This window comes from Enhydra lutris, unplaced genomic scaffold (genome assembly GCF_002288905.1).
Source record: "Enhydra lutris kenyoni isolate GAN:26980312 unplaced genomic scaffold, ASM228890v2 scaffoldscaffold29, whole genome shotgun sequence".
NCBI lineage: Eukaryota > Metazoa > Chordata > Mammalia > Carnivora > Mustelidae > Enhydra > Enhydra lutris.
Window position 1 is genome coordinate 20,008,998 of NW_019154113.1, and position 23,257 is coordinate 20,032,254.

Below are 23,257 nucleotides of genomic sequence, written 5' to 3' on the forward strand. Positions count from 1 at the left end.
ATGGATGTACAAACATCTATTTGAATCCCTGCTTTCAATTCTTATGGGTATAAGCCCAGATGTGGAATTGCTGAATCATATGGTAATTTTGTATATAATATTTTGAGGACCTATTTTCCATAGTGGTTGAACCATTTTATATTCCCAACAGTGGTTCATAAGCATTCTAATTTCCTCTCATCCTGAGGATTATTTTCTGTTTTTTTTTGTTTGTTTGTTTTTTTGTTTTTTTGTAAATAATGGCCATCCTATTAGATGTGAAGTGGGATCTCATTATGGTTTTGATTTGCATTTCCCTAAAGAAGTTGAGCATGTTTTTATGCAACCGTTGACCGTTTGTATATTCTGTTGAGAGAAATATCTGTTTAAGTCCTTTGCTCATTTTATTTTGGGTTGTTTGTTCGTTGTTTTTTGTTGAATTATACAATTTCTTTATATGTTCTGGATAGTAACCCTTTATCTGATATGTGATTTGTAAATATTTTCTCCCATTCCATGGGTTCCTTTTTTACTCTGTTGATGGTATCTTATGATACACAAAAATTTAACTGTGATGTAGTCTAGTTTATTTGTTTTTTCATGTGTTTCCTGTACTTTTTGGTGTCACATCCAAGAAATCATTACCCATATATGTTGCTTTTTAACTTTCTTTTTTATTCATCAATATGTATGTTGGCTTTCTTTCCATATCAAGTCCTATAGCTTCTTACCATTGTTTTTATCAGGCACAGAGTATTCCTTAGTACAGAAATATCATTGTTTGTTTCATCTCTCCTATAGTGGTGGACATTTACATAATGTCCATTGTTTTGTTTTGTTTTTTTGCATGTATGTATGCATACATGTATTTTACCTGTATGCCTATATTTTGCATGTATGTATATCAGGAAAAAAACAAACAAAATTTGAAAAGAATATTTATCCAAATGTTAGAAGTGATGATGTCTGGGCAGCAGGATTAGAAATATTTTTATCTTATCTTCTTGCTTATTTGCATTTTTAAATTTTCAATAATAAACCGATATTTTTATCTAATAAAAATGTATAAACAAGTCAGCAAACGTAGTAACATCCTTCGATCCAACAATTTTGCCCCAGAATTTATCCAAAAAATTTGTTCTCTCTATATTAAACAAACAAAAACAACATCTGCTTGAAATAATTCATATCATTGACAATATGTTAATGCCATTTAGTAATAGGCTTAGTGTTCAAGTCAGGGCCTACTGCGGTAAAATTTTATATATGAGTCTAGATTATTATGCAGCCATAAAAATTAATTTCAGAATATGTAACACCAGAGACTGACCCAAGGTAATGATCTAGGCCAGGGATCATCAGACTTTTTTCTGTGTAGGACTAGAGAGTAAATAGTTTGGGCTTTGGGAGCTCTGTTGCCTTAGTTACAACTACTCAACTGTAGGGTCAAGCAGCCTTAAGTGAATGGGTGTGGCCAGACTTGGCCCAAGGGCCCTAGTTTGAGGACCTTCCCCCAAACCCTCTCCCCCATCAAAGCACATGGAGAGGCCAGGAGGAGGAAGGCAGTTGGGGTGGTAGGCCAGGGTATTCACTTTAACTTTTCTTTAATGTTTTTATTTTTAATACATTTAAATGAAATTATAGGTAGTATGAATATGGCTTATGCACAGTAGTTGTTTTGCGGTTGCAAATGCTCCTGGTTTTGATTGACTTGCTTATCTCGATAGGCCTTTCTTGCATAAGTTTTACTACATTTGTCCCGCATTCTTTCCTAGGGGAAGAAAATGTAATTGCTGTTCCTCTGGGAAGTCGAAGTGTAAGAATTACAGTGAAAGGACCAGCACATCTTTGTAAGTACAATTTATCCTAACATGTTTTTATTTCCTGATAGTTTATTTAGAAAAAAAAAAAAAATCTTTCTTTGTGTTAATGGGTAGATAGGAAAATATCTCAAGGATTTTGCCAGTCACTCTGAAATTATCTGTATCACTAGGGAATGATCAATACCGTGAATTTTTCTGTTCTCATGTCCCAGTGTTTGGAAATATACCAGTTTGGGTTTAATCTCCTCGTGGGAGAAGAAATCAAATTGTATGGGAAACAAACTATTTTTATGGGGAGAGTAGAATAGTATTCAAGAGTTTTCTGGAAATTCCAAAGGTTTGGGACAAAAATTATTTAAAAAAAAATTTTTTTTTTAAAACACAGAACCATATCAGTGATTATAGCTGAAAAGTATAAGCTTTGTTGCCAACGCATTGCAACTTCAGGTCCAGGGACAGTGAAAATAAACACTGGTTTCCCAGAATATGGAGTTTGAATTGATAGAAGATTGCCACTATATCGTTTCTTTGGCCAAACTCAGATGGCGTCTCCTCTTTGTTCTTTGGTCTCTCAGGACCTAACAGAACAGGAAAGAGCAGTTTGTCTGTTTCTTTCCCAAGGTCTCCTTGTGGCCAAAGGCAGGACTTTCTTGTTTCTTTCACAGGAGAATGAGTCTCTGCCAAGACTGGCTCCCTAGCCTTGAAAAAGTGTACTGAGTTCAGCCATCTCTTTCCATAAAAGTACAAAACAGTACTTAACAACTGTTTTAAAGCTATGCAAATCAAGGTCCATGGGATAGATTGGCTTTTTGTCTTTTTTTTTTTTTTAAAGATTTGGGGCTTGTAAAATTTTCTCTGGGCCACAAGCATCAAATGTTTTTGGTAGCTTTTAAGTGTGTGTGTGTTTGTGTATTTTGAATTCCATAGTAATATTCCAACCAGAAATGTTCTTTGAGAAAAGTTTAAGTTAAAATGTTTAAGTACATTTAATGTAGATTTAAATCTTGAAAAAACAAGAAATTCTGTAGTACATGGTGATCTCTATCAGAGAAGCAAGAGAATATCTTTGGGGCACTAAGGGTGAACCATTGTTTGAAAGCCCCCTTTTTTTTCTTTTAAACCCATAACTTTATTTTATCAATTAGGACTAAAAGGGTGGGACCACTTTTTTTTTTTAACTAAAATACTATAATGTTTACAGTCCTATAATGGACACTGTATTCAAGGCTTTCTCTATAAGGAAGCAGCAAAACTTTTACAAGGGTTTGTAAAATGGCTTAAAGCCTACATCTCTTGATGAGGGTACATTTTCATCCTTATAAGCGTGAACTTGATTTTTGAAAATAGGGAAAAAAAAAACCATTCAGATCCAAATTTTGTAAATCATTGGAGGGCTCCCGTTGGCACATATGGTTTGGGATTCAAAAATATGGACCATTGAATCTTAAAAGTAGCACCATTCATAATAAACCCAAAGTGAAAACCACCCAAGTCCATCAGCTGATGGCCAGATGAGTAGAATGTGGCGCACGACGCACGCTCCCCACGGATGGTCCTTGAAAACATGATGCTGTGTGAAAGAAACCAGTTGCAAAAGGCCACATGTCATTCCACTTATAGAAAATGTCCAGAATAAGCAAATCTATGGAGACAGAAAGTAGCTTGGTGGTTGCCTGGGGCTGGGGGAAGTCGGGTTGGTGGGGAGATGGGGGCATGTGTGCTAGCGGGTATAGGGTTTCTTTTGGGGATGACAAAAATGTTCTAAACTTAGATCTCGTGATATTTTCACAGCTCTGTGAATATACTGAAATCCTTAATCTGGGTTATAAATGGGCTAATTTTACGGCATGTGGATTTTTTGGCGTATCAAAAAGATGTTTAAAAAAAAATTCAGTGACTGGGCCCAATTTTCTCATGATGCTAAAGGCAGTTCCCCAAAATTCAGCTTCCAAACCAGAGGACGTAGACAGCAAACAGAGTAAGCCAAGACGAGTATGTGGTGGCAACATACTCATTTACATGCAAATATGTTCTGGCATATTAAGCAAAACTTTATACTCAAAACTGGCACTGTTCCAAGAACAGGGCTCAGAAATGTTGCCGTGTCTCCAAAGGTGACAGAATTGTTGCTTGGAATATATCTCCTCTGAACCATCTTGCAGTGGGCTCTGGAAGGGTTCCCACAAGTTATCCTTCTCCGCCGATGAGCCGAACTGGCTTCATTTACAAAGGGTTTCGTTAACATTTCTGAACATCTAAATATAGAAGTGGTTTTATTTTCTTGATTTATACAACTGTTTTCTTAATTTTTTTAATTTGAAACGAAGATATATTCCTGAAATAAAGCTTACTTGGCTGTAATAAATCATACTTTTAAGATCTGTATTAACTACAGCTCTCCAAAAGGCTAACATACTAAAGAACTTAGAACACCCCATAATGTTAGTGTCACTTTCTTTGCCACGGAGTGGAATGTCTATCTTACCTATTGCCTGGAGATGTATAGATCCTAAATTTCCAATCCTGTTCCACGCCTGGCCCCAGCATTAACCCAATGGCATAGTCCCGAATTTCCCTAACACTTCAAAAATGGAAGCCCTAAGAAGATTCCTGCAAAAGAGATTTTATTGTAGCAAAATTTCAGCATTGAGTATGTTTGGTCAGCAATAGACTTGAGAAGCCAAGACGTCATAAACTGAAAACCTCCGCCTCACCCAGAGCTTCATCACACTGGCTTTGTTTGACAACCCAGTTGTCAGAATCATTTGTATCCGTGAACTCTGCCTTCATCAACTCACTTCTCCTGTCTCTGTTCACCTACTTCTGACCCCGTTACACAACAGAGGTCAGAGGCCCTGGCTTCCACCGCCTGTGTATGCTGGTGTTTGTGACCTACAGAGCTGGAAGCCTTTTGGAAGTTATAGCCATGAAGACATTTTATCATAAGCATATGGATAATTGGATATTGGACTTGGATAATTCACATGCACTTGAAAACTGGCTTTGGTCCTTGAGCTCTCATGTCCTTGCCACTTAAGGTCTTGGATGCCGTTCAAAGTGATAAAAGAGACTTGACACCAAAACACAAAACACGAGGACTGGACTAACAGAAATGCTGGCCTTTGGTTTTAGAGGGTGGCTGTCCTACTGGTCTTCATTCCTCCCAGATTCTGACATCCCGCCGTAGCTCTGCGGTCTGATGGCACTCGGGACGCTGTGGCCCAGAAGGCTGTGCAATCCTGACCCCAGCACAGAACATTTTTTGAATTTAGTCAGCTCATTTCAGGCTGACCTCAGCCTAGAAGCCCGGTGTTTTGCAGGCCTTCTGGGAGGATGGCTTTTGTCCAGCTTCCCTCCGTGTCCCTGATAAGGCCACAATGCTCACAGCGTCTGCTCCTTTTCGTCAGAGGGATAATCCTCCCGGGGACGGACTTCTTACCATCTCTGGCTCCCCTTCTCATTTTTCCTGACAGCTCACTTTATAACACCCGTTTTATATCTTCATTGGAACTAGGAAATGAATTTAATCTCACACTTTCCAAAAATCTACTGCGGTCATGGAGATCAGGGCCAACGTGGTTGGGGTTCCATGTGCCTGTGAGTAGCCGGCAGTATTCTTCGGCCACTAATGATTCCTGCAGATCAAGGAGCTCCTGTCCAGCCTGGAGGGTTCCCAGAAAATTTCCCAGCCTGCCTGTCAGGCGTAATCAGGGATGTCTCCTTATGCCTCTTACACAGTCTGTCCGGGGACGCTTGGATTCCGGCAGGTGCTCCCGGGGCAGAGAGAAATCAATGGAAAAGAGCCAAGAACAGCCACATGCAGATGGCAGGCCCCAGGGCCAGACGGTTTTTTTTGTGTTTCATCAGCTTTCCTGGGGTTCGCGTTCTGTTGTGTCCTTTGTTCAAGGTGGTCAAAGAACCATTGATAGCCACAAACCAAGTGTAGGTTTCAGAGTAGAAGAGCGCCCGCGGGACTGTGTCTCTGAGGCCACATTTAGAAATAAGGCAGCGAAAGCCCAAGGCTTGGAAATAGAGCTGGGGTCAGAAATGCAGATGCCCCAACCCCTAGCCTGGCTTTTTTCTTTTCGTTTTTGTTTGTTTGTTTGTTTTTTGTTTTTTTACAAAAATTGCCTCTTTCAACCTCAGACCAGATCCACCACGGATGGTGATATTTACACAATGAAAGGGGAAAAAAAGGAGGAAAGAAAAATCATTTAAATAAAGTAGATCGTTTCTTGGCTTTTTAGCTAAGATCTAGTGTAAATAAAGTAGAAATGCTATTTGGGTTAAACCATGACCATTTTTCTGTGGGAGTTCTAAAAGCTCTTCCGTTCCTATAAAAGCAAATGTGAATAAAGCAGTAACGGGTAGGACAGAGATCTGTGGTGATGTAAGGGTTCCATATCTTGATCACAGTGATGTGTAGTAGATGCCGTGGAAAGTGGTACAAATGCTCACATTGTACCAATGACGACAATTTCCTGGCGTTGATACTATACTCTAGTGACATAAGATGTAACCGTGCCTTTGGGTAAGACTGGATAAACTCTACAGAGGACCTCGTTACTATCTTGGTCTCTTCCTGTGAATCTCTGGTTATTTCAATCACAAAAAGTTTATTATTTTTTAAGAAAGCAAACTCAAAATTCATGGTGATTTTTGTCTAAATAAAAGACTGGGTTTAAGATCTTCCCAACAATGATCAAACGAGGAACATATCTTTACTTTGAATAACACCAGCATCATGAAAAAATAGGAAGAAAGAGACATTTTCTCTTTCCCCTGTAGAAACGGCTCCAAAGAGTTGAGAAGACCTAATTGGGCCTAACCAATGAGGTTGGGACCCATCTAGTTTAGCTGCGGACAACTCAGAAGCTTACACGTGTGTTCCACCAACCCGAGTCAATGCAGACCGAGTGAATATCTTGATCCTGTGTTGATATCATACGTTGATACATGTAGTGAGTTATTTTTTGAAATAGAATGCTTTGAAGACAGCCTTCTCATTTAAATTCTCTTTTTAAATTTTAGTTATTGAATCAAAGACACTTCAAGGAAGCAAAAAAGAACACAGCTTTAATAGCCCGGGAGTTTTTGTCATAGAAAACACCACAGTTGAATTTCAGAGGGGCTCAGAGAGGCAGACCTTTAAGATTCCAGGACCTCTGATGGCTGATTTCATCTTCAAGGTAGGAGAAGCCCCTTTCCCAGGGGCCTGCCTCGTAAGCTCAGCACATCCTGAATTTCCAGAATGTGCATTGTGTTCTGCAGAAAGTCATCAGTCATAATTTCTGCACAAAGTGTATCATGGATACTTCCAACACGGTGGTGGGTTCCTAAACTTTGTTCATCTCTCTCCGGTGTCTGCTGCTCGACCCCACTAGTTAAGAAACAAACTTCACTCGAACAGGGGTGAGATTGTTTTCGCATCGGTAGACTCCGGTGGTGTTCAGCCTCTAGACGTTTTAAACCTCTAGATAGAGTTCAGTGAAAATGGTCCACGGTTAAACGGTCCCCATGCCGCTGTGTGTTCTCTCTCTCCCCTGGCAGAGCACAGCAGAGGAGTCGGACGCCCAGCCCTTCCCTTCCTTCTTTGTTTTCTCAGTTGTCTCATTACACACGCTTGTCGGCCGTGGTCACCAGGGAGCCTTCTAAGAACTCTTCTTGTGTGTAATCAGGAGCCTGTGTCCCCTTCCTGGGGGAATCGGGGAGCATCTGTCCTCAGTCAGTGGATATGGAGAGCAGTGGCCGATATAGTTCCAAGTGACACAGTGTGAAAATTCTTCTGGTAAAATTCAAAATATCTCAGACATGAGAAAAGGAAAGGGTGTTTCCATGGGTCATTTTCTCCCATCCCTTTCCGGAAACTCCTTCCAAATGGAAATGGAGGAAAGCAAGTAGCTCTCATTGCCAGGAATGGCCTTACCTATCAAAGACCCAATGCCTTCCAAAGGAACTGTCCGTGTGCCACGTAGTCCCTTGTCAAAGAACGTTCCTGGTCACACACCCGTGTCCGTGCTCCCAGCTCAGCCTGCTGCGTGGCCAGCCAAGTGTTGAGCTGCACAGTGTTGTGGCTTTGAAATTTTGAGTTTTAAATGGTCAACATTTAAAAATCAAGGATCATAACATAAAAGTGCCAGGTTTTTTTCCTTACTTCTCATTAAAAATGGGAAGATCTGACTGCTTGCTTGCCCGTGGTCATGGCAGGAGCTGGCTGCCGCTGGGGGCCAGCAGCTTTCCCATCAGGGCACACAGTCTCGTTTGCCGTGGTCCACACCGCTCCCTATTGTGTTCCCAACATTGGAGGCATGGGCTTCATTTCACACATGTCGAGGTTGTCATTCAGACGTTACCTGCCCTCCGTAGGTCTTTAAGTGACTTCTGTGTCAGACCCTTAAAGCATCAACCCAGGGTTATTCTTGGACAATAGCAGTGAGAAAGGCTTTGGGGAAGCCAGAGCTATCATCTGTCTTTCCTTCTTCTTTCTTTCTGGTGCGTTATGCATGCCTTCTTCACTTGTTTTGCTCCCTTAGGGTTTGCCCATCTGATTTGCAGACAGTAATGCACATGTGCCCACAGGCCCTTTATTATTATTTTTTTCTGCCCTTGTTTCATTCCTCCTTAGACAACCTGTGTTCATCTCAAGTCAACTTGGAGATCTCTGCATAGGACGTGTTAGTAAAATGATAGAAGGGGAAGAATAGCCACAAAAATGACCATTTGGGGGCACCTGGGTGGCTCAGTGGGTTAAGCCTCTGCCTTCGGCTCAGGTCATGGTCTCAGGGTCCTGGGATTGAGCCCTACATCGGGCTCTCTGTTTCACAGGGAGCCTGCTTCCTCCTCTCTCTCTGCCTGCCTCTCTGCCTACTGTGATCTCTGTCAAATAAATAGATAAAATCTTTAAAAAAATGACCATTTCAAGACACTGTTTGGTTGTAGTATCAGCAGGAAAGAATATTGTTTACTGATTCCATGCTTAATCATGCATGCGCACATACACCATATATTTCTGGATGTGTGTGTGTGTACGCATTTTTTTAAAGATCTGGTTACACCCCACACTGAAAACATGAAAAAACAATGCTTCTTTTAGAGGGGGTTAGTGCTTTGGGGGCATGATCTTAGCTTTACTTAGAACATTCCAATACTTAAAACAATTCTTAAATAGAAGAATACAGCCCTATATCACTTGCAGAATTAAAAATTATTTTACACTTTCTTGCCCAAATGACATGTTCCCCTCTTAACGGAGTACATTTCAGTAGCACGTTGGCGAGTCTGAATTAGTACTGTCTTCTGTTTTCCTCTCTGGATTCTGGTTTCCTCAGATTTAATAAACAATCCTGGGTTTTCGCTTCAATACCCGGGAAGCTTTTGATCTCTCTTGACCGAAAGGTTTTTAAGTATATATATATCTCCATCAGAGAAGGTGGTACACACAGCTGTCTGACTCTCGTGGAACTGGAGGCTGATTCTCATGCCTCCCGCCATTCACTTCCACAAATCCTGTGTGCACTTGGTGGGAGAGAATTTGGCAAAATCAGACATGGTAATGATGCAAGAATGACCCTGATGTTGTTTTTCCCCTGACTTATAAGGCTGCCCAAATAGTGTAGGTTTCTAGGAAATACACTTTTCCATTGGTTACCTTCTCTCCTCCCCTCTCCCCTCCCCTCCCCTGCCCTCTCCTCTCCTCTCCTCTTCCCTCCCTTCCCCTCTCCCCTATCTTCTCCTCTCCTCTTCTCTCCTCTCCTCTTTTCCCCTCTCCTCCTCTCCCCTCCCCTCCCCTCCCCTCTCTTCTCCTTTCCATTCCTCTTTCCATTCCTCCCCTTTCCATTCCTCTCCTCTCTTCTCTTTCTTTTCTTTCGCTGGGAGCACAATAGTATGACCCTGCCTGTGTTATTGCTAAGGTGGGGAGCTTTGCTTCCACTCCTGTTTTCAAGGCTTATCACGCAGTCGAATCATGGCTGTACTTTGAGTGGGAGGTTAAAACTGCAGGTCCGGTCGCCGATGGCGGTCAGCCATGTGTCTCGCTGTATCTCTTTCCCATTCCCATCAATCAAGAGCCGTTGGTCTAAAAATGGAACACCTGACTCAGCCCGAGGCTGCATAACCGAGACAGGCTCTGCCTGCCCAGCGCTAACATGGCCCAGTCCTGGGTGCTGGGGCCACTGAGGGATACTGAGGCACACTCTTCCATTTGCTCATAGATGAGACCTTACTTCGTGGACTTTTAATAAACGGACTGTTGAAAACCCTTCTCTTCTGACACTGTGAGTGACTTCCAAGACATCAGTGGGGTGGGAGGTTTGTTTTGTTGTATTGTTCAGATCGTAAAGCCTGGCAAGCCACTGCACCAATGAGACCAAAAAATTTTTTTCGACTTTTTCAGAAGCTGCATTTTCATGATTGGACCATTCTTGAAAATGGCATATTATTTTTCTTCCCAGTGGGTTTCTCATTATAGGTTCTTGTTTTCCCGAATGATTTCACAGACGGCCTTTGTCACAGCACTGCCGGGTCACGGTGTTTTGCCTGGGAGCCCCTGAAGTATTATTTCGCTTTGTAAATGTGTGTATGCTGCCACCAGGTAGCAGTAGAGAGTCCTGAACAAGGACTTCGTGCCCTATGCCCTGCTGATGGGAGGGTAGGAAAGGCGCTGTCTGTTCAGTGAGAATTTACGGGAACTGTGCATCTGTGAGCAGACCCTTGTGAATGTGAACTTGAAGTGTGTGCCCACGAGAGCAAAACGAAATGGCTTTGGGAAAGACATCTCTTTCCATGGTTCACTATTTTTAACTCCGTGGTAGCTCTCCCTCTCTTTTACATCTCCATCTTCCAGGAGAGAAAACATTTCCTCTTCCTCGTGATCTGGAATCTTCCGTTGTGTTCCAGACGTCTCTCCTCTTCCTCCCGGTCGCTTATTTTTGTGCGTCTGTAGGAAACTGTTTTCTGATGCTCTTCCCGCTCGTGTTCAGCGAGGCGAGCCTCTGCCTTCTGTGTCCCCAACCTCTGCTCCGGGTACACGTTACGTTCTCTCCTCGCACAATCTCTCTTTCTCTCTTTCCACAATCTCTCTTTCCATAGCGCGGCTCCCTGATGTAGGGATGCGAGGGTTTGAAACTGCCTGTTTTCCTTGATCACAGAACGGGCTATAGCCTTGCCAGGTGGTGCAGATGGTGACTGCCCAGCGGCCTTCACAGGTATTTCAAATCACCGCAAGACACAATTTTTAGGGTTGGTGCCCGTATCAGTTTCCTGAAGCCACTGCAAAGACGCTCTCAGCTGGATGACTTCAGTGACAGATGGTAGACCGCCGTGCACTCAGCTCTGGAGGCCGCAAGCCCAAGATCAAGGTGTCAGCAGGACTGGTTCCTTGGAGGGCGGAGGGAGAGTGTGTTTCCTGCCTCACGCCCTCAGCTGCTTCTGTGCTCAGGCCTTCTCCCTCAGCCGTGACCGTGCGCGTCTGTCTCTAGGCCGAGCTCCCCCTTTCTCTAAGGACACCCGTCCTACTAGATCGGACCCACCCTCATGGCCTCGCCTCATCTTGACTGGATCCACAAAGACCCTGTTTCTGACGAAGACTGCATTCTGAGGAGCTGTGGGTGAACACGTCAGCATATCTTTCGGAGGGTGGGGGGGGGACACCATTCAACCCCTAACAGCGCCTGACAGAAAAGCAACTTTACCTGTTTCATCCTGCCTCTCGGTCAGAATTCCCCTCCACCCGAGAGTTTGCCGCTAACCACAGAGACGGAGACTTTGGGAGCCTCACCTGACATATGCTGTCATGTGGGCTGTTGCGATGGTGAAAGTGGTTCGGATACTGTTCTAGGAGTTACCAGAACGCACAGCTGAGTTCGATGTGTAACCCGCACACACGCACTCATGTTCAACTTTTGATTATTGAGGTTGGATCTTCTTCCTCCTCCTCCCGCTCCCTCCCCCCTCTCCTTCTTCTTCCTCTTCCTCTCCTTCTTCATCTTTGGTTCAGACTTATGTCTGGAGAATCAGACTGATGGAGGGAAGTAAGGTTTTTTCTGAACCGATGCAGCTCCCATCAGGGTCAAGGCCAAGCTTGGACACAGAGTCTCAGGGTTTCCTCTTCAGGAGAGAGGGGATGCCCATCCCCCCATAGGCTGAGCCGTGGGCTTCGTGTCCTCCGTGCCTTGTGCTCTGGAGGAGCGTGGCCTGGAGTGTGGGGGTCCAGCAAGGATGTGCGGGGAGATGGCAGGAGGAGGCAAGGCGCTGAGATGCATGTGATGAGGGCAGTCCCTCTGCAGAGCAGAGAAGCACATTAACCAAGGTTTCAAAGTCAGAAAAGAAGCTTTTGCTCCACTCTCCATTGAGAAATGAGGAAGGTGCCCTGTAGGGATCTACTTCCATCGGCCACAACCTGGAGAAGCCCCCTCAGGATGAATTGGGCTCTAGTGTCCTGAAATGTGTAGCCGCAGGTTGAGGGTGCGTGCAGCTCCCTGGAGGCTCTCTCGGCCCTCACGCGGCATGGAAGGTATCTGGAAAATTCCCTGTGCTCCTCGCTGGCCAAGCTTGGAGGGGCTGACCCAGTGGGGGCAAGATGACCCTGTCGCGGAGGGGTAAGTGTAGAGTTTGTTCACAAAAGACCCATGTTATGCTTGAGGCCCTGGCTTAGTTCTTTCCTTCCACTGTCAGAGCCCTCCTGGCTTGGGCAGGAGAGCGTATGGTCTCCCTGGGGAAGGGGCTGTAAGTCAGGCCAGGGGGTGGGCAGGAGTTACCGCCACACCGCAGAGAGCCTGCAGCGCCAGCAGCGAGTGGGATGGGCAGGTCGTCGGAGGAGCCCCCTCCGCTGGCCGGCAGAGCGCGCAGCGGAGTTCACTGACTCGGAGACTCCCTGCGGTCCTCCCAGTGGCTGGAGGGACAAGGAACCCAGCTCTGGGCCCAAGGACAGGATGGGGACATACACACGCAGATCCAAGCCGTCCCCCCTTTCCGGACTCTAATGTCCCAGGTGGAAAACCACCGTGGAGGAGACGGTTCTGAAGGACAGGACCCCTGAAAGACGGACCATGTCCCCACCCGATAGGGCGTTACCCAAAGAGATGCAATGTCACACGTCAACTTGCACATGCCCTTGCCCTGCCTTTGGGGGAGAAAGCTACCATGCAGAGAAGACAAGTACCGCAAGCCCATTCGGATTTTTTTTTTTTCTTGTGAAGCTTTGCAGCTGGGAGAATTTCTTCTCAGGAGCCCCACAGACCTTTTATCACCTCTCGTTGATAAGAGGGTCAGGGGCTCGCTCTAAACCATTCTCTGGGTTCTTCAAGAAGCAGATACCAGACAGGATTAGACATGCAAGACATTGAGGAGTGGGATGTCCCCGCGGAAGAGGCAGGACGGAGCGGAGCGGGAGCGGAGAGAGGCTGGGAGAGCGGCCCGCTGCAGGGAAGCTCTGACCACAAGCAGAGGAAGGAGGGACGTGAGGACAGTCGGTTGGGAGCGTCTGGGATTGCAGAGTGGTTCTAGAGAATTCAGCAAGCTACAGGGGGTGGCCCCGAGCCACAGTCATCTATCATGTGACACAGAGTCTCCCAGGAAATGGCCTCCTCCTGGGTGGGAGCAGCCGCAGGGAGCGGGCCCGGGGACGGGCACTGCTGGTCAGGTATACTGTGTGCGGTCATCCGAGCGGGAGGCACGTTCTCATGGGCCCCACATCTGGCGAGGCAGCTGTGCCCGACATGATCACGTGGGACCCTCAGGCGCTACCACAGACTCATCATGGGAGAGGAATGAGCACTGGGACAAGAGTGAGCCTTCGGCGGGATGGGAAAGGGAAGTGGGTACCGGTCAGCAATTAAATGCCTCTGCTCCAATCAGGTCATCTCTTTAAGGAAAACATCTGGGTTTAATGCCTTTTTTTTTTCTTTTTCTTACTTTTTTTTTTTTTTTTAAATCTTTTTCTTTTTGGTGATAATGGGTGGGACCCAGCAAACCATTTCAGTCCCTCTTAGATTTATTGATTTTGGGGGGGGTCCGAATTTTGAACGCTAAATAAATCTTTGAAATTTATATCTTGCTAGAGAAGTATCTAGCTCACCAAATTCTTTCAAGTGTAATCAGAGTATCATCTTATCACTAAAAAAACTCATTGTACCTGCAACTATGTCTCTTCCGCTGGTTTCTTGTCTAATTTTTGTTTCTTTCAAACCATCCAAAGATTTGTCTCTCAGGCATCTAAGAACCAGGTTTTCATCTGATTAACTCAGAGTTTTAAAACTATTCAATTTATATAAATTTTTATTTTTGTTTATCTTCAATTGGACTTACTTTGGTTTTGTATTTTTAGCTTCTAGAGCTCAATTCTCAATTCATTTTATTTTCAATCTTTTTTTTCTCTGTTTACATGTACTTAACACAGCTTTCCCATAGAGCAGCTCATAATTTTGTTGTAGTGTAAGCTATCAAATTTTAATTATATGCTGGACTGTCTGTATTTGTATGCTGGGAAATCTTTGCCTCATTAAAGGTCAGGAAACTATCCTGTGTTTGCTTCTGGAAGACATATTGTTTTACCTGTCATATTACGAGCTGTAATCCACCTGGAGCTGACTTTTGCACACATTATAAAGTAGAATTAATGTCTTTTTGCACCTGACTATCCAACTGACCCAGAACCATTAGGTGAAAACACAGTCCTTTCTTCATTTGTCTTAAAGCCAAACTGTACGTGTGGATCTGTCCCTGGACTCCCTTATGTTTTATTGATCTGTCTGTGCAATTCCATTGTAACTTAATTATTGCACCACTAAAACCAGTCTTGATATTTACTGGTAAGTTTTCCCACTTTGTTCTCAAAGATGATCTTTGATAGTCTTGACTCCTTGCATTTCCATATGAACTTCTAAGTCTGCCTGTCCGTTTTTATAAAATTCTTTTGGATTTTGATTGAAATTGCATTGAATATATATGTCAGTTTGGAAAGAACAGGAAACTTTCCAATACCAATTTTCCAATCTGTAAATATGATAGTCCATCCATTTATTTAGTTCAAAAAAATTCTCTCAGTAATGTTTCTAATTTTTAAAGTTTATGTCATGTATCTTTTATAAATATATTCCCAGTTGTTTGATTGTTATTTTGATGTTATTGTAAATGGTATTTTTTTCACTTTCTATTTATTTGTGCCAAAGTTATGGAAATCTAATTGATTTCTGTATATTGACACTGTATTCTTAGTATATTGGCTTATTAATAGTAATAGTTTATAGAGTCTTTTGGATTAGGTACATACACAATTATGACACTTGCAAATAATGGTAATTTTGTGTCTTCTTTTCCAACCCTTGTATATTTTATTCATTTTTCTTGCTATCTTATACTGTGTAGGATATTCGATACAATATTGAATAGAATCAGTGACAGCAGCTATTCTCATGCTTGATTTCAGGGACAAAGAACTCTAATTCTCCATCATGTGTGATGTTTGCTATAGAATTTTTGATAGGTATTTTATTTGATGAAAGAAATCTTTTTTTGGGGTGCCTGGGTGGCTCAGTTGGTTAAGTGATTGCCTTCTGCTTGGATCATGATCCCGGAGTCCCGGGATCAAGTCTCACATGGGGCTCCCAGCTCAGCGGGGAGTCTGCTTCTCCCTCTGACCTTTCCCCCTCTCATGCTCTCTCTCACTCTCTCTCTCTCAAATAAATAAATTAAATCTTTAAAAAGAAGAAACCTTTTTTCTATTTTGTTTCCATTGTCATATGTAAGTGTGGAGTTTTATCAGATGCTTTTTCTACATCTTTTGAAGTGATCATACGTTTTTCCTTTATTTTTTAGTTTGTTTTTTCCTTTAATATACTGAATTACATTCATTTTTAAATGTTAGACCCATCTTACTGTCCCATAATAAACTTCACTTGGTCACTATTATTATTATATTGGTAGCATTTACTTATTAGTAGTTATTATTTTATTGTTAACAAAGACAATTATCCTTTTATATGTCAATGGGTATAATTTTAAATTATTTTATATATGATTTTTTGGTAGCTATATCCAGGATAGGTTTTTTTTTCTTGTAACATATTCATATCAGGTCTCGGTATTAATTTATACTGGCTTTATAAAACAAGGTTAGAATTATTTCCTCAGTTCTTATTTTCTGCAACTGTTTGTATAAAATTGGAGTTATTTCTTCTTTAAATATCCGGAAATATTCAGCAGGAAATTGTTAGGGGTATGCATTCAGTGTCTTTAAAATATACAGACTATTCAGATGTTTAGTTTCCTTTTGTGTCAGTTTTGTTTCAAGGACTTTGTCTACAAGCACACCTCATTTTATTATACTTCATAAATATATGTATTTTTCTTTTACAAATTCCCGCAAAGGTTTGTGGCAATCCTGACTCAGACTAGTCTATTGGCACCATTTTTCCAATGGCGTTTGCTCATTTTATGTCTCTGTGTTATAGTTTGATAATTCTTACAATATGTCAAACTTTTTCATTATTACTGTCCTTGCAATGGTGGTTGTGATCAGTGACTACAACTTGCTGAAAGCTCAGATGGTGGTTAGCATTTTTTAACAATAATGTATTTTTTAAAAGATTTTTCTTCAATTATTATTTTTAAGTTGTCTCTACATGCCACATGGGGCTTAAATTCACAACCCAAGATCAAGAGTTGCATGCTCGGCTGACTGAGCCGAGTAGATGCTCTGCAATAAAGTATTTTTAAATTAAGGTACATACATTGTTTTCTTAGACATGATGCTACTGCACACTTAATACACTGTATCATGTTGTAAACATAACTTTTGTATGCACTGGGGAGCCAAAAAATTTATTTGACTAACTTTACTGTGATATTTGCTAACCCATGATATCGCCGAGGTGTGCCTGTATTTCAGCTAACTTTTTAAAAATTATTGGCAGAGATTTTTTTCATGATATCCTCTTACTATTTCTTCATTGTCTCCAGAATCTGTAGTGAGTCCTTTTTTTTCTTTTCATTCCTGATATTGACTATTCGTCCCTACTTTCTTGTAAACTTAATCAATCATGTTGGAGGGCTGTAACTTTTATAAGACTTTTCACAGAAACAGCTTTTGGCTTTATAGCCTATTTTAAAGTAGTTTCCTTTCCATATTATTAATGTCCACTCTTATCTTTATTATTTCCATCCTTCCAGTTTTTCTGGATTCAATAAACTGTTCCTTTTTTAACTTTTTTTTAAAGAGAATTTATTTATTTGACAGACAGAGATCACAAGTAGGCAGAGAGGGAGTTAGAGGGGGAAGCAGGCTCCCCGCTGAGCAGAGAGCCTGATGCGGGGCTCGATCCCAGGACCCTGAGATAATGACCTGAACCGAAGGCAGAGACTTAACCCATTGAGCCACCCAAGTCCACCCCCCCTTTTTAATTTTTTGAGTTGGCTGTTTAGGTCATTGATTTTCATCCTTTTCTCCCCCCCACATAACACATGTATTTAAGTCTATGAATTTCACTCCAAGCATGCCTTTTATTTCGTCCTACAAATTTTGATAGGAAATCTTCCCCATCATCATTCAGTTAAATTGTATTGTAATTTTCATAGCGATATAGTTTTTGATTTATGGAATAATTAAAAGTGTCTTATCCAAGTACATGGAAATTTTCCAGAATCTCGTTATTATTTTGTAGCTTAATTCCACTGTAGTCAAAGAACATAGTCTATATCATGTCAGTTGTTTGGAAATCTGTTGAAACTTAACTGGTGGCTCAGAACATAGCAGATAGTAGAAGATGTGACGCATCATCTTCTGTCGTTGGGCACTGTCGATATGTCACATCGATCATGTTATTATGGTTTCATTAAAAATAATAGCCTACTGGTTTTTGTCGGCTCATTCCAGTAGTTACCATAAGAGATATGACAAAACCGGTGTTGTGACTGTACTTTTGCCTGATTTTTTTCTATTCTTGTTAATTTTGAATTATTTATCCTTGATGCTAGCTTGTTAGGAACACTAACATTTAGGGTCTTTATTCTAGTGACATGACTATTTTACTGTTATGAAACTATTTTCTGTCAGAACATTGAGGATCCCTCTCCATTGTCTTCTGGCTTCCAGTAATTCTGTTAAGAAGGGAGCTGTCAGTCTTATTTCGGTGCCTTAGATGCTAATGGGTCTTTTCCTTTGTCTGCTTTTAAGTGTTTTCTCTTTGGCTTTGGTTGTCATTGGTTTGACTATGATGTAATTAGTGGCTTTCTTCTGCTTGAGGTTCATGGGGCTTCACAACTCTGGCTTGAGATCCATCATCAGTGTTGGAAGATTCTCATTTATTGCCTCTGCAGATGTAGTTTCTGTCCCATTCTCTGTGTTCTTTGTCTGGAACTATGGTTATACCTTTATCTCTCATGTCTACTTTCTACCCCCTTCTTTTCTGTCCATTTACTGGTTCTCTCTTTAAGTGTGTGTAATCCAGGGGCCAACAGATCCTGGCCAGCTAGCTAATGACCTATTTTTGTAAGGGGAATTTTATTGGGACATAAACACAGTTATGTGTTTATGGATTGTGGCTGATTTGCACTATATCAGCCACCTTGAATAATTGCTATGGGGACAATATGGCCTGAAAACTGTAATGTTTACTATCTGGCTTTTTATGAAAATGTTTGCTGAACTCCAGTCTAATCCACTGTCAAATCTATCCATTGAGCTACCAATTTAAATTATGATGCTTCATACTTCTAGAATTGACATTTTACTTATTTACTTATTTCTATCTAATAAAGATTTTATTTATTTTATTATTTGAGAGAGCAAACACATGTGAGCAGAGGGGAGGGTAGAAAGAGGGGCAGGGAGACTGATGCAGGGCTTGATTCCAGGACCCTGGGATCATGACCTGAGCTGAAGGCAGACTCCTAACCAACTGAGCCACCCAGGCTCCCCGGCCATTTTATTTTTATTGTAGCTTCTTTGTTTCTAGTGAAATTCTCCATCTTGTCATTTAGTTTCTTAAGCATTTTAACCATGGTATCTTAGCCCAGACTCTAAAAGCCAGAGCCCTAGGAGTGAGCCGTGTGCTAACATTGATGTTTTAAGACCCTGGGACTGGTAGGGAGTATTGTGAAATACCATCTGAAGCCAAAGCTAGAGTCGCAGGGGGCAGTGGCGGTGTACCCAGGTGTTTAAATTTCTATCAGGTGATGCTGATATCTGGATGTTCTGTAATTCCATTTATAGTCTATTGCTCCATGGTTTTTGGTTGTTACTAAATTTTATCTTTTTTGTGGGCCTGGTTTTCAGTTTTGCTATATATAGTAGGTGAGGAGATTACAGATATAATTTGAGACAGGATTAATTTCTGCTTCTGGAAGACACGTTAGCAGCCAATTACCTTCAGCCAACAAGGAATTGAAATAATTTGAACCTGGCCTTCATTCCCCTTGGAAATTGGTCCACGTCCAGTTCACACTTTTTCCTAAGATAGAGCTTTTCGGGGTCTCGGTGGCGCGCCTGGGGCATTTCGTGGTACCGCTCCGGCTTCAGTGGATCTCGAGCTCAAGTGTTTGGTCTTGGCCCCACGGTCTGATGACAGGTCTGCTCAGCTTCTCAGCCACTCAGTCACCACTTGCATGACGGGAAATGCCTGGAGCAGAAACATGGTGCCAAAGGGGGTGCCAAGTGTTATGCTTACCTCGCTGGGCTTCCTTTGTGTCTGGAATCTTGGCGCTGTGAATGTTCACTAGTACGGTAGTTGTCTGGTGCCTTCAAATACATTAAGAAATATTTTAGGCAATGTTTTGACTTACTCTCTCTGGCAGGATTCATCAGAGACATCCTTCCATAGCCAGAGAAAAACCCTTTACAAGTGTTTCATGCTTCTGTGACAGCTGTGCTCCCAACCTCCCACCCGTCCCTGCCTCTCCTCTCCAACAACACATCTTATGCTGGAGTTTTTATACTGTTTTATAATTAGATACATCAAAATCTTATTTTTCGGTTAACTCTTATTTACCTTTATGAATAAGCTTTCCTGAGTGATTTCATTGTTACCATTTCTTGCATTCCCTTCCTTCCTTCTGCTTTTATGATTATTTATTTATTTATCTTCTGCTTTTATATTAGTTCTTGTTTGGTACCTTTTCGTAGTTTCTTTCTCTCTCTCTCTCTCTTTTTCCAGTGAGGGTCTCAAGTGGTCAAGTTTCCGTCATCTTTTGTCAGAAATATCTTTGTTTCACTGACTATGATGATAATTTGATCATAGATTTTTTGTTGATCGATAATTGGTGTTTGATTGTTGGTCAATCACTTACAGAATTCGAGATGAAAAGTTACTGTTCCTCATCGCTTTGAAGGTATGATTTTGCTTTCCTGCATCCAGTGTTTCCTGTGAGAAATCTGACTCCAATCTGATTCTCACTGCTTTATAGATAATCATGTTTTTTTCTTCCCAATAACATGATTTTTCTTTATCCTGGCTGTTGTACTTTTCTAAAATGTCTGCTCAGAACTTGCTGGACACTTTTGAATTGAGTCCACCTGTCTTTCTCAAGGTCTGAGAAACCCTCAGCAATTATATCATCAAATACTGCCTCTTCGTTATTTCCTGGGTGTCTCTGGCTTGAACTCCGTATGTGTGTTGGCATTTCTGGGTCCATCCTGCAAGAACTGAACTCAACTTCTTTTCCTCTTTCTCTTTCTCTTTTTGTTATATTCTGGGAGTTTCCCTCAGTTCATTCGTTTGTTCAGTCAGGAGAGAAGAAAAGAAAAACCTGGGGGGAGAACTTGCTTCTTGAGTGTGGTCCTTCAGTGGTATGTTCCCTCTTCCCTCTGCTTCCTCGCACGCATGGGTGCCCCTCCTCCTCTCTGATTAGATGCTGGAACGCTCGTGTGTAAACACCATGTATTTGTGTACATTTGAGCTTTTGCAGTTGTGCTTTCAGAAGACCTTTTTGGAAGGATTTGCTTCAAGATGTTATTACTGAAAGCGTAAGAATCCCAGTTCTGTGCCGTGCTGCCAACCAGCCCAGACTGGCTCAGTCCCGGCTCTGTAGAAATTAAAATCAGATGTATCAGGTAGAAAAAAGAAGTTAAACAAGCAAGTCTACCTGACACATTTGAGAACTCACTCCCAGGCACGGAGTCATCTGGAAAGATGACTCCAGGGAGACGGGCTGAAGATCTTCTGTGCCCCCATGGATGACAGACCTCAATGAAATGTTGTCCCACATCACAATTTTTGGAATCTTCATGTGCCACAGTGTGTTGTGATCGATAAGTGATGGTCAGGATCAGTGAAATAGATTCATCGCATGTGGAAAGGTGCGGGAAGCGCTGGCTCATCCTACGCAGACGCTGACCACAGTTCTCTCTGTCCAGACCAGGTACACGGTGGCCAAGGATAGCGTGGTCCAGTTTTTCTTCTACCAGCCAATCAGTCATCAGTGGAGGCAAACCGACTTCTTCCCCTGCACCGTAACATGTGGAGGAGGTGAGGCGCGGACCACGTGCATGCTTAGGGCTCAGAGTCAGAAATGACATACTTGTGTTTTTAAGGCTAACTTGACAATGGGCGTGGTGACTGGGGATAGTAATCACATGGCATCCTCCTCAGAGGCTGGAATGCGGTGGTGTTCCCAAATGCATTTTTGTCTTTATTCTTGAAGACAGGTGAAAACGGGATTTGGAAAACACGTTTTACTTCTAGCAAAAAGCTAGAAAGGTGTTTGCATGAGTTCTGGCCTTTCTTGTTTTGATTGTCTTTAAAGCAGGTCTTCTTTTAATTTTCCACGAAAGACCTGAAAACAGGGAGGCCACGTCACTTGCCCAGTCTGACCAAGTTCATGGATGCATTGGTTCTAATGTTTCGATGTCCCCTGTCCTCCATCGGGTGCCAGAGCAGAACTTACCAGAGAGAGAGAGGGTAGCTGCTCAGTGGTGAGGGGGAAATCCTGCTTACTGTTTGCTTCATTCAAGGATTTTACAGACAGCTCAGGAAGGCTCTGGGTCGGGTGAGCCCAGGGCTCCACGTGTGCCACACAGATTTGCAGGCTCAAGTGCAGAATCATCGTCTGTTTAACATGGAAGAGGTAGGGGCGCCTGGAGGAAATGAGGCCCCAGAGCCTCCATGGAGATAAGTCTCTTTTAACGAATGGAAGCTTTCAGTTGAAGGTGAATGTTTCTAGACTAGTGCTGACCCACGACCCATGGTTACTAGAGTTGCTAGAGGGACTTCATGCTGTTACTCCCCTTAAAAGCACCCGAATAACAGGGCGGGGCATTTACATGTATCAAGCCGTGGGCTAGGGCACTCACCTTCACATTTATTCTTCCAAACAACCTTAAAAAAGATCTCCTTTCATGGCTGTTTTTATGTATGAGCAGTGGAAACATAGGAAAGGTCAAAAATGGACTCTTGTGTGCTCAGCGAGCAAACAGCCCAGCTAGGATCCGGCTCTGGGTCCGTCTGATGGCAGAGCCCCAGGCTTTAGGTGGCTTTGCCTTTGTGTCTCCTGGGAACCGTCCACCACCCCTGGGACCAGGTAAGGGCACTCAGGCTCAGGTAGGGTTGTGTCTGAAGGGCTACAACCAATCGGCCTCCTGCAGCCCAGCCCCATCAGCCCAGCCCCAAACCATTTCTGTCCTGCAGGGCTATCAAATATGAGCTTGTTCAGAGAGCCACAAACCAAGTGCCTCTTCTCCTCTAAACCACAGGCTTATCAAGGAGGGCTCCTCCGCCAAGGTCAGGTCCCTGTGCACATGTATGTCAGACCGCTGTCTTTTGCGATTTAGGCTCCCAGTAAAAGCAGGAGGCAGGTGCTTTTGTAGGGAGCGCCGAGTAGCCCAGACCCCCAGAAGGAGCTTGTGTTGCTGGGAATGGAAGAGAAGCAGTCTGGGGGTTAAATGGGGCTCTAGAAACAAGGTAAAAAGTTAACCTTCCTGGTTAGTTCTTCTTGGGCCAGGCATGGGCAAGAGACCATGAGAGCTTGATCCTACAGCAGTGGTTCGCAAAGTGGGTTCCCTGGACCACCAACAGCAGCTGTCACACGGAACTTGCTGGAAATTTAGATTCTTGGGCCCCAACTTGGACCTACTGAATCCAAAACTCAGGGAGTGGGGCCCATCCCTCTAGGAGATTATGGTGCATGTCCCAGCTTAAGAACCACTGCTCCCTAAAGCGATGTCTTCGGGTATCACCTGTAGCTGTATTAACTTCACTGCTTTTCTGTATCTGTGTTACCCCGAGCTATTATTTACTCCTGGTTTTTCTTTAAATGGACCTCTAAAAAAATTTAAATAAACATATTCACAAAAAAGGATCTAATACGAGCAGTTCCAAGCGGCAAACTCTGGTCTCTTGCCATAAATTGAACACAATCACAAAAATGAATATGGAAACAAAACCCTGGAGGTCATCCCTTCATATTCTCTCTCTCGATCCCCCCTGAAAGCGAGAATGTGTTTCGTCGAACATGATGAGCACGGTTCA

At 42.8% G+C, this 23,257-nt stretch overlaps 1 protein-coding gene across 1 annotated transcript in view; it reads left to right on the forward strand.

The window, feature by feature from the left end:
• Positions 1-23,257, forward strand: part of LOC111152648 (ADAMTS like 3) — a 333,594-nt gene that overhangs the window by 176,301 nt on the left and 134,036 nt on the right. The window contains 3 exon segments of the mRNA XM_022511191.1: positions 1,755-1,829; positions 6,834-6,991; positions 21,148-21,259. Coding sequence (XP_022366899.1) covers positions 1,755-1,829; positions 6,834-6,991; positions 21,148-21,259 — 345 coding nt within the window.